The following is a 12,026-nucleotide window of genomic DNA, read 5'->3' as shown; positions in this document are numbered from 1 at the left end:
GCTCAGCTGAAAGAGGAGGGGTTAACTCTTTAAACACACGTACCTGCCAGCTGAAGATAACACAGCCTTGAAACTCTTTTTCTCTCTTACTCTCTATTACCACAACAATTTAAGGTACTGTAGTTAGAAATATGCGCATTAAATACGGTTTTAGATATACTATAAATGGAGGTATCTCGTTTTGGAAAGCAAAAGTAGATAATAACTTATGAATATTTAAACCACTTAGCCTACATTTGTTATTAAAGGGGGGAAAAAAGCATTATAAGCAGGCAATCTAGTTATCATCGATTGAACTCTTGAGAGCATTTGCTAGAGTAAAAGCTGAAGGACTGTGGTTTAAAATTACTGTTGCAAATATCAGTTTAAAAGCTCATTTGTTGCTCTTGAAGTATCAAAGTGCACATCCTGAATTGGGTTCTACTTACCCTACAGAGCATTACCTAAGTCACTCAGTCAGCTGAATAATGCATACATTTTCTGAAGGGCTGAGTTTTTAAATTTAGTAAAGTGTGAAAGGGAAGGTTTACAAGATGTGTGGTTTGGAGGTGGCAGCACTGACTGAAAGATAGAAGGACGAGTTGGTGACTGTGGTTTGGAGACAAAGTTAAGGAGGCACACTTGGCTGACTTGGTTCAGCCAAGTGTGTATTGGACAATATTGGACAAAGGATGTCCAATATAGTGTATGGAGGGAGAAAGGACAACAGAGGAGGGTGAAGAAGTCACTTGGATGAGTGATGAAAATGTTCCTACGACCAAAAATGAACAGAGCTTTGTGGGATTTCCTTAGCTGGATGATTGAGCATGGATCAACACACATCAAATAATCTCATGGATGTCATGAAGGAGGACATGTAGAGAAGGGTGCGGATGATCTGCTGTAGGGGCCACTGAAGGGAGCAGTTGAATAAAGAAGTAGTACTGAAACTGGGTTACTAGTACCCAGCTGTTAATGTGGTGTTGTTGTGGTGTGAAAAAGAAAAAAAGTGGGTTTTTTTCCCTCTGAGCTATGAAGTTTTGAAAATTTAAGTATCACAAAGTGCATGAGGATTCACTCAGATATTACTTACTGTGTCGTTTTAAAAATACACCGATGAACATGTAAATGTTTTATTATTCAAAACCAATCTATATAAACTAGTAATTACTTGTGGGGAACAAACCCTTTGTTTCTTACTGTAGGGTTAATTCCATTTAACAATGCGGTCATTTTTAAAACTGTGCAAAAATAAATACAAGAAATGAAAGTGCAGAAGTGCAAAAAAAATGTGAGGTCCGTCATTACGTAATAATATTTCAGCTTAAGTGGTGAAAAACACGGTGGCAGTCAAAATGGGGAAGAAAACTAAGCAGTACACGCTGCTAAGTGAAAAATGTTTTCAAATAGGGTGATGATTGCATGTATCTATAACCACACGATCAGCAGGCCTAACAGGAAGGAAAGAGGTTTGGCCTGATGATACTCACAGCAAGTTTGATCATCTTAGATAAACCGACAGCATAACTGACATATCGTGCTGATGTTTCCCTCCAAGAAGTATTTCAATTTGATGTAAAAGAATCTGGCTTACATATAACCGGTTCTGTCACCTTGTTTTTCAACACTACCCCCCACCCACCTCCTCCTCCTCACCCCTCCCAGCTGCACAGACACCCCAGAGGCCATGAGAACAACCCAACTGGTTCTTTCATTCAGATTCAGCTCAGAATGAGCTAATCCACCATAAACACTCAGGCTCGTGTTGCATCACAAATCCCCGAACCTTAACAGTTACCGTGTTGTTTCCCATTTCTTAACTGGTTTGCATCACACATTGATATGCAGCAGCTTATGCAGTTCAAAGGTGGTGAATAAAGCGATGTACTAGTTTGGCAGGACTATGGAGAACCACACAAAGAAGCTTCTGGGATACACTGGACAATGGACTTCCGAAAACAGCAGCAGACAACATCATTCATTTGTTCATCAAGTTTTAATGCTGCTATCTGTGCTTTTAATTAGCTGGACACACCCATGGTGTAACTACCACAAAGCCTGCAGACACTGTCCTCCGTTCAGTTACGTATATGCGCTGAGCTCTGATTAAACATTGATGAGCTTATAACACAAGCTGTAAGCACAGCGCCCTGCAACATCTTCCACCGTCATGTCATTTGACACAAAACACAACAATAAGTCGGTTGGGCAGGATGCAGATTTTGTATTACTAATTCAGAAGGGACATGTAAACAATCTGGTGTGTTTATAGAAGCGGTTCAGGTTCCAAGAATTAGCATTTAGACTGAGTGAAACCAAAGTCCTGCTAGAAACAGGTCTTGCAACTCAGGAGACATCTTGAAATTCTTATTTTGAAGCATTACTTAAATGTACTTATATAGGGAAAGGTTTTCTGACAAAATACATTTATTCCCTCCTGGAAGTTTTACTTTTACCACCATCATTGTTTACAACAGGCTGAACTGCAGGACCAACACATGGAGCTGTATACAGAAAGGGGAGTAGTAAGTTTGATTTCCCAGCTAAGATGATATCTCTCAGTGTGTGCCACAAAATGATGGAGATTTTCTATCAGTAAGCTGTGGCAAGCACTGTGTACTCTGCTGGGGACAGCATCAGAGCTGGTGACACTGAACAGACTGAATAAACTGATTAGGAAGGCTGGCTCTGGGATTGGCTGCAAACTGGATGCTTTTAGCGTTGTGGTGGAGAGGAAGCCACTGAAAATGTAAATGTGACAAATATCACCTGATCACCCCTCTGCACTTATGAGTACATAGCTAGGGTTAGCATTATTTCTCTGTGAAGTTCTGAATAGATCTCAGTTAAATGGCCTTTTGGAAGTGGGCTTTTCTGCTTTGCATGAGACAGTGGGTTTACAAACCCCTTGGGGTCAACCACTTTGAGTCAGTTTCGTTCTGAGAATGATTTAGTTCATGAGAAAGGTGTTAAAAATGGTGTTTGAGCTTTGTCTCTGCATGCTCAAGAACATTTGCCTCATTTACTTCTAGAAAGCTACTTTCAGATGCTGCCTTATTCATACGGGGTCACCATAGCAGGAAACCCTGCATGATTGATTTTGTGCACTGGATGCAACCCCAAAGGGATTTATGTCTCCTCCTGCAAATGAATCTGGGAACTTTTGCTTGTTAGGTAAATATGTAAACAACTACACTATTAAAATTCTTATTGAAGTATGAATGTTCATCCATCTGCAGATTATCACAAATCACAAGCTGTTGTCTTTTTCCAGTGAGGCTGTATTTTTAAAGCACTTTTGCAGTCATGACTGAAATATTTTCACCTAAAACTGAATGATAATGAAAACAAAACCTGTTTATGTGCAAAGCTTTCTTAACATGACTGGTAATGGTGCAAAACACGTGTTATATTTGTGTGCGCTATATAAAAATATCATTCATTCAAAATCAGTGCCGTCAACTCCTGCTGACAATCATGTTTGAAAGATGTTTTTATTTTCAAATGATATGACCATCATTTTCTATTCGTGTGAATTTGTCCAAAAAAGATGAAACCCACGAACTACCAAGTGCTGCCCGTTAGCCTTGGTCAATTCTATATACAAAGCTATATACACAAATACTTCAGATCCAGATGACGTCAGTTTTTTGAAAAGCGACGTTGCCGATCCTTTGGACTGGCAAACAAATGAAAAATAAAAGTTTTAACTTTAATTGATCTCACAATTCAGTTCACATTATGACAACTTGTTTTTTCTTAATTACGTAATAATTACCACTATAAAAAAAAAGCTGTGTATTAAAACAAACCATACTGATGTCGTCAAAAGTACAAACAAGATTTGCCAAAAAACAAAACAAACAAACAAAAAAAACACAAGGCCTGGAGTCTTTTAAGGATAAAATATTATGTACAATAAAAAGCACGCACCAAGCCTACCATCCAAGTTTCAAAGGGTTTGTTCCTGAACAGGCAGATACAGATAGGCTTCCTTGCAATTGGGAGTTGATTTTATTTGTCCTAATTGTGAGCTGCGCTCTACTGACAGGTTCCTAAGGGGTCAGATGAAGGACAAAGTTAAGATGTGAAAAAAAAATTCACAAGTTAAACTGGGTCATTGTGTTATGACCTTTCAGTGACGTGAGTAGGCGGCCACTGAAGCTTCAGTCTCGTGTCGCTATAATAAATAGCTGCGCGTCAGACAGCAGAGACGGCCTGGCTATTATAATCAGTGGACTCCATTTTGAGGATGTAAGGGATGATGCTGTCAATCTGCACGTTGCCAATGAGCCCAGCGAAAAACAGCTCCTCGGTGACAGCTGCACTTATCAGCCTGAGGGCAGGGAGACGCAGCAACAGCTTGGATAACCTGGGATTGATGAGAAACAGACATCAAATTCAACATGTAACACACACACACACACACACACACACACACACCTGTAAGAGTCTTCTGGATATGTTCTGGTTACATAGTCCTGCAGCTCCATGTAGGCTTTTTCCTGGAATCTCTCTATCTGTGGGATATTATCTATGCCCGGATGATCTGGTACAAAAAATAATGTATATGCACAGTCAGACTTGAGTACACCAAGGAATCTGCTTTAGTGCAAATCGGGGGGGATTGTCTACGCACCAGGGCTGAAGAGTACAATAGCTTTGAGGTAGGCATATTCATACGAGTCGGGGGAAAGCTTGGACACGCTGTTACAGAACTCCTGCATCCTCCAAATGTGCTCCATCACTATTTTCACTCTCTCTGGGGACAGCTTCTCTGTGAGACCAAGAAAAAAATAAATAAAGGGCACGATGTAACAGACATGCCACAAAAGTGAATAAGACAAGATAGGGGTAGTAATTGATAAGCATTTGCTTCCTCGTCCTCCTTTTTGAACGGGAAACTGTCAACCTTTTGTTTTTTCTTTGTGAATAGGATGACTTTTAATGATTTTGTGTTTATTTGTTTTTTTTATGCATTAGCACTTGTTGCTTCCATTTTCCAAATAAAGATTTGTTTGATTCATTGAACATCTTGTGTTATTGTCCCCTGAGTCTGTCTAGCTTAACTTTCCTCTTTCTCAAACTGCACACAAGTATTAAACCTCTCAGGAAGACAGCAGCAGAGCTCTTCTACCTTCCTGTAAGCTGGTCTGGAGATGGTTGATAATAGCACTTAAGATGGTGCCGACATTCATTACATTTGAACACTGTGCCAGACCCAGGGCAAAAAGTTCATTCCAGCAGGCTTTCATCAGGTTAATGTCATTGTCTTGCCCGCTGTAAAACAAAATGCACATGGTTAATGTACTACAAAGGACAGTGCGTGCACATGTAACGGCGCACTTCAAAGACACGTGATTTAACAGACATTAGCCACAAAGAATACTCTTGCAACAACAGGCTTACCCGAGGGTTTGAAAGGCAGGTATGGAGCGTGCCCAGTGCATAGAGAGAAAAAGTAGCCGTGAAGCCGATTCACAGATGTAGTTGACATTGAGGTACTCTGGCACAGGCAAAGGCATCATAAGCTGCAGGAATGGGGAAAGAAAACAAAAATATGCTAACAATGCAGCTCTGTTTAACACAATCAGGTGTTTTTTATCAAAGGGGAGAGTCACAATCAGTGGCTATCCTTTTACCTTGAAAGGGATATGGCTGTCAGAAAGTAGAGGTCCTTCCAGCTCCACCACAGGGCCCGACTGGTCCCCTGATATCAGCTGCATTGTAGCCTCCAAGGACTCTCCTGCTGAGCCATCACCAGGGTGCAGGACTTTGGCCAGGGTGTCAAAAGCTCTAATGATACACAACATATACACTTATTATATTTTAAAAAATGCTTGCACTGAAAGATAAGTTGTATATCACAGGAGATTCATCACAAAGCAATACAGCACCACTGTCACAGATGCAAAATGCTATACTTTTGATCAGCAGAGTGCCAGTCTAATTAAAGCCTTAAGATCGAATTAGAAACCACATGGCCCTGCAGGAAATTCAATTACAGCTTTATGACAAACAGAAAATAGAAACCAGAGAGTTTCGTGAGTTTCATTCTGGTGCTTCTTTAGGCCTCGGTATCAGCATCAAAGCATCTTGATTTCTTACGACAGCTCTCACCTCGAGATATCACTTGCAGTTTGTTCATCTCCCTGGATATCGGTCATTGAGCTGTCACCGTTGCTAAGTGTTTCAGCTCCCATCAGATCATTTCCGCTGTCACTCTCTTCTCTGCTCTTGTTGAGGTGGGCAAGGGATGTTACTACATTTGCCAGTGTTCCAAGGTCACCCTGGCATGGGTCCTCCTGCTGAGGAGGGGACAGTTGTTATCGAACATTCTGATCACTGAACTGCTCCCAGAAACAACAGGGACAAAACTGGTTCACAGTAAACTTATTAGGACACGTCTTCATCAGTGAACGTGCAATGAGTTTTGTTTGTTTGTTTAATCCTAAGCACTCTAAAGTTCTCTGCTTGTATATAAGGTAGAAAACATATAAGCATAATACAGTTTTACTGCATCCGTGTTACCTTTTCAGGTGAAGCTGGAATCAAGATGGTGTTTTCCAGCTTGGAGAAGGGTTGCTGGATGTTGAGCAACATGCTTGACTCAAGCAAACTTGTAGATCTGAAGTTAAGAGATTTGACATCACATATTGCATTATACTTTACAAGGCCGTGTAGCAAAATAATCATTTCCAGGCAGAAATATTAATCGAGCTTCTAATTGTATATAACGTTACATAAAAGACTCCCAATGTAAGTTCAATATAACTAAGCAAAGGCACTGGAAATGTAGAAAAATAACATGTACAGCACATTTTATTTATTATGTTTTCTTACACTGTGGACAGTTAAGGGGAAGCAGAATTCAACAAAACTAATAATAACAACAACAACTGTCTTATCAGTATATTAGAGTTTAAGTAAGATTTACCGAGCAGTTTCCTTGTCGGATGCAAAAGTAGGTGTAGCAGCCAGAGGGCTACACAAGTTCTTGCGGATGTAGATCTTTTCAGTGGAGGCTGCACAGTTGACGGATTTTTCTCTCGCAGTGACTTCAACAGGCTTCCTCTCACACTGAACAGCTAAGAGACCAAAGTCATAGTCACGTCAGTCTTTAATCATGCAGATTCTTAATAACTTAATATAGTATTACAGTTTCTTACAGTCCTGCTTCATGCCCAGAGCTATACAGCGCTGCAGTCGACAGTACTGGCAGCGATTTCGGTGTAGCTTGTTAATAGCACATTCTCCGGAGCCCCTGCATGTGTACACCAGATTCTTCCTTATGCTGCGTTTGAAGAAGCCTTTACAGCCTTCACAGCTAACGGCTCCATAATGACGTCCTGAAAGATGAAAGGGAAATGTAATCAGGTGTGCTTATGTGTCATTTCAATAGCAACATTATAAAAAAAATATATCTCTTTCTCTCTATACACACATATATATATATATATACCTAATGCATACCTGAGGCCTTATCCCCACAGACAACGCAGTACTCCACAACAGGCTTCACAATAGACTGGTCTGAGCTTTCAGTCACAAACTGCCAAACAACCCCAGAAATTGAATAATTTAATACAGCAAACACTGCAAGCAGGCTGACTAAACATATTCATGCCCCAGTCATTAGACTTTTCAGCTTGTTTATCAAAACTGGAAGGAGTCAATAACATCTTCAGGCAATACCTGAATCTGCTGCCCAGTGAGTTCAGGGGAGGCGAACAGCAGCTGGTTAACCCCAGAACCATCTGGAGTAGTGAGGATGACCTTGTTGGGTGAGCCTTCCTGCTTGGCCAGAATTACTTTCCCCCCAGAAGAATAATCAGCATTTGCTAGGATAAACTGCTGCTTTCCAGGGGAAGATGGCTCAAGTGCTGTGACGATCTGGATCTTCTGTCCAGTCTGCTGATCAGTTACAATCTGTTAAAAAATATATATATATATATCAAAACATGAGCAGGTGTTTACTGCATGTGCTGAAATGATAAGTGGAAATGACACATTTTACAAGCAAATTGCGCATCTTTATTTATTCACACAAATTCAGTCTCTGGGGGAGAATGGGCCATATCGTCACCTGGATTCTGTGTCCTAACGCCATGTTGTTGTCTGCAGACACAAGCTGAATCCTTTGAGCCTGTCCATCCATTCTGATATTGCACACACCTTCCTCCACCACCGTTCACATCAGTGCCCCATGAAACAGGCACACCTGTACAATTAAACATCTGTATTACTCTGTTGGGATCAGAGAATATCCTTTAAAAACAAAACAATTACTTCACAATGTTCTTACAGTAAACAATTACCTGAATCACTTATCAGCACTTCTGATTTATCATCCTTTCCCCCACGATAAAAATATTTTTTTTCTAATGCTGAGGCTTTTTCTAAAAATATGCATGACTGGTTGTTTTGCACAAAAATTCAACAGAAAAGCAAAGTCAGCAGTAAATTGCCAAATAGTTCTTAAAACAAACTGCCAGTCATTTCATTTTTCAACACACTGATTGACTGGCTAAATAAAGTCAGTCTCAGCTGATATACAGAAATGCTTTCCTATCTAAAAATAAACATTAAAGTCAACCTCAATAATATTCTATAGGTTGAGATCTAGCAAATACAGTTTTAAGACCATTTTTAGCAGATACCAGGGATTTCCCAGGAATATAGAACTGTGATATAAATATTTAAAAAAAAATGTAACACATTTTTCAAAGTAGTTTTCTTTACTCAATTGTAAAATGTGTTTTTGTTCATCAAATGGCATCAAATAACAAGAAAAGGCACAGACTTGTCTTAAGTAAGCAGAAATTTGCAGACCAAAGAGGGTTTGGCCTTCTATTACAGTGAAATCACGAGAACTTGATGAAAGTATTTTTTCAACAATTTTTTTTTCGATAATTGGGGTTTGATTTTAATATGGCCAAAAAAATACATAGTCCTCTGTTAATTAAGGCCACATTGCCCTTTGACTTAACTATATGCAGTTCAGTCGACACCACCACAGGTCAGTTTGAGTCAGGAAAATCCCTCAGTTCACAGTTCACACTTGTTGAAATGCAGTTTAGCTTCTAAGTGTTTTACAATGAACAGTGCAAATAATGCAGGAAGAGGTCACCCTACCCTGGAGTTACATTTCCTCTGTTATCATTGAGCCAACAACAACAACAATAACAATTATAATATTAACAATAATAATATTAATGATAATCTCATATTTCTGGACAATAGCCGTAGTCTATAAATAGGAAGAACAAACACAATCAAAGTTAACCTGATTAATTAACTGATAACATGTTAATAGAAATAGTAATGTAAAATAGCAGAAGACTCATCTTTTAATCGCAAAAATACTTCTTAGGTTCTACCAAAGATCTAATTAGTGTTTTTTAATAATCTGAGGTCTGCAAAGGGAGCTGGGACAACGTGATATATTTCAACTAAGAGCAAATAAGTCTGGCAGAACTTATACTTACATAACCAATAATTATTCATACTCCAGTTTTCTCCAGTAGCTGTCCTTTTAGTTACAGCCCGACATCTGTTTATATTTTTAAATTATGCCAAAAGCTAATAAGTCATGCATTGCTTGAAATAACTCTTACTAAACCAATATAAAAATATAGGTATTTAATCTGTTATGTTCAGTGTCAGTAACTACACGTTAATTTGTGGCCTGTGCTAACCAATCAAGCCGGTGCTAGCTCGAAAATGCACTATTGGTGGCCTTGCGATAAAAGACCGCTTAATGTCGCGGTAAAGTAACAATAAATGAGTGACAAAGACACTGTATGAAAACATACATGCTCCTGACAGCCAACTATTTAAAATCGATACGGAAGATAAAGGTATTTCTTTTCCTGTGGGTGAAAGGTCAACATTGAAGGGTTAAAGCATGCTAGGGTTCAAGGCCCATGATGCCGAATCGTACAGTGAACAGTTGCGCTCCGTTTTTCACAACTGACCAAAAATCGCAATAATTCTGGCACCGGACTTCCACGCGATCGGCATTTGAGAACAGCTCACGATTTAACACTTTTAAATTGCTGCTGTTATACTCACACTTACGGAAAGGATGCTGTTGCTTGCTTTACGCAGTGTGGTTTGCGACGCTAGCACAGCAGCTAACATTAGATAGCCGTAGCACGGTTAGCTAAAGCGGCTAACATAGCTAGATAGCATATATGTTGACGATATTACTGACGTTATGCGTTAACCTATGATGTTAGCTCTATAACTGTCTGTAGAGTCTCACAAACATAGCAGCATCTTTACATACTTGCCGATCTTATGTCTTATGCTCCCAGCTCCACACGACAGTGCTAGCGAGCTAAATTAGCTTTTTGCTAGTTGGTAGCTAATGGCAGCTTCCCTACTGTAGACCTACTGAACACTCCCTCCCTTCCTGTGTTACTGGCCGCTCACGGATCCTTCTTTAACCTCTCCTGTCCGCATAACTAATAAAGTCTTACCTTTCGACGAGCTGTTGGGTCAGATATTTTGCTGCCTTAAATAAATTAATATTTTTAAGTGTTTGCTGCAGGTAGTGGGAGGGTCAGAGTTCGTGACCTTTTTTTTATCAATAAATAAGACTCGCACATGCGCATTTGGGCAACATCGATTCATATCGTGTACACTAAAACCTACAGCAATTGTCATGTTTAGACGTCACATTCCTGGTAAACCGTTCATAATGTAGTTTTCCTTTCATTATACTCTCTCATGACAAAAATCTTTCATTTGATAAATTTTTTTCTCAATGACAATATACTTTAAATTGTTAATTTTTTTTTTTTTTTTTGGTTATTTTTGTCACATAGTTTTAGGTTTAAGTTTAATTCTGAAATTATTTTTAAAACAGCTTCTGTCACACCAGCTATTATTGCATTGCCTACAATGTCCTAGACCATTTTCTCACAATCCCTGCACTTGAATGATTTAGCAAGAGTACACACAACTGGGCTTAAATTTGTGACATATTACATTAGTGAGGATTAGAGATTGCACAACATTTTTCTTATCTGTTGGGTTACGATGTCTTCACAGCAAACTGATAAATTTACATCGAAGATTACGATAAATTCAGCAAACTGTTATGAAGACATTGTACGCCTTTTGAAATTTCATAATCAAATGTTGAAAATATTGCACCTTTATACTAAAAAGGGACACCGTGACAGAAAACGAACCGCCCTCTTTTAAGTGCAAATAAATTCATTTTACATAACCAGCTTTTTGATACATAAAGTGCAGATAAAAAGAGCACTTTGTGATCTTTTTATCTAGAAAGATGCTATATAAATAAAATATTAAATTGTCTCATTACATGTCTTTTCCAGTATATTCTTGACTGGTTACTGGTTCTATATTATTATAATTGAGAGTGAATAAAGTGACATAAATAAATAATATTTAGTTCCATATAACAGTAGCATAAAAATAAGTGATGCCATTTGCTCTGCTGTCATTACTTGAAGAATTATAATTGTAAAGATAAATGAATAATCCTAAAACTATGCTTTGGTAACTTATGCTATGTAATGGATGGTCTTACAATGCTGTGCATGTCATGAGCTGCCCCTATTTTGCTAGCAAAGTAGGAAATAGGTGCAATAACTTATTGACACATGTAAACATAATTACAAATAGAGTCTATAAGGCAGAAACAGAGTGTGTACAATTTTAATGACACTAAAAGTCAGTATGACTTTCAGTATCATGTGTTTCTCCAACACAGCCTGAACTCCCGTAGTTAAACTTTCTTGTAATTTCTTAAAGAAATTTTCAGGAACGGTTCTCGAGGATTCTTGAATGACATTATTTTAAAAAAAGGATGAACCCACACTGCTTCAATAGTGTTGATCTCTGGGCTCTGACACTATTGTGTGCTTTGATGTTTCATGTCACATCAAAATCTGCCAGTGCTTCTTTGTATTCATTCCATCAGTTTAGATAAAATCCCCCACACCACTGACTGAATTCCAAATCCAAACCATGTTTACAGGTGACTGTAGACACTCACTGTTGTATCTCTT

General features: G+C 38.8%; 1 protein-coding gene across 4 annotated transcripts; it reads right to left on the bottom strand.

The window, feature by feature from the left end:
• Positions 1-3,454: 3,454 nt before the first annotated feature.
• On the bottom strand, positions 3,455-10,588 carry nr2c1 (nuclear receptor subfamily 2, group C, member 1). Of its 4 annotated transcripts, none has more exons than XM_085165226.1 (14): positions 10,464-10,588; positions 8,066-8,200; positions 7,675-7,908; positions 7,453-7,531; positions 7,149-7,328; positions 6,917-7,067; positions 6,511-6,607; positions 6,100-6,287; positions 5,622-5,775; positions 5,389-5,510; positions 5,117-5,259; positions 4,619-4,756; positions 4,423-4,528; positions 3,455-4,351 (listed from the first exon to the last, which is right to left on the bottom strand). In XM_085165226.1, exons 2-14 carry the CDS (start codon positions 8,135-8,137, stop codon positions 4,180-4,182), a joined length of 1,836 nt encoding a protein of 611 aa, XP_085021352.1. In that variant the 5' UTR covers positions 8,138-8,200; positions 10,464-10,588; the 3' UTR covers positions 3,455-4,179. The 4 variants fall into 4 exon arrangements, with proteins under 4 accessions (XP_085021352.1, XP_085021353.1, XP_085021351.1 ...); XM_085165227.1 differs by having other exon boundaries at positions 9,468-10,582; XM_085165225.1 differs by having other exon boundaries at positions 10,271-10,582.
• Positions 10,589-12,026: the final 1,438 nt, after the last annotated feature.

The sequence above is a fragment of the Neolamprologus multifasciatus genome, chromosome 7 (assembly GCF_963576455.1).
Source record: "Neolamprologus multifasciatus chromosome 7, fNeoMul1.2, whole genome shotgun sequence".
NCBI classification, from domain to species: Eukaryota; Metazoa; Chordata; class Actinopteri; order Cichliformes; family Cichlidae; genus Neolamprologus; species Neolamprologus multifasciatus.
Note: the sequence above shows the minus strand (reverse complement) of the source record. Positions and strands in the feature narration are given on the sequence as shown.

Coding starts and splice junctions, on each gene's coding strand:
- nr2c1 (XM_085165226.1), bottom strand. CDS start 8,137: ATGGATGGACAGGCTCAAAGGATTCAGCTTGTGTCTGCAGACAACAAC. Junction 7,532..7,674: donor TCACTGGGCAGCAGATTCAG/GTATTGCCTGAA, acceptor GTTGTTTGGCAG/TTTGTGACTGAAAGCTCAGA. Junction 5,776..6,099: donor ACTGCAAGTGATATCTCGAG/GTGAGAGCTGTC, acceptor GTGTATCATTAG/AGCTTTTGACACCCTGGCCA.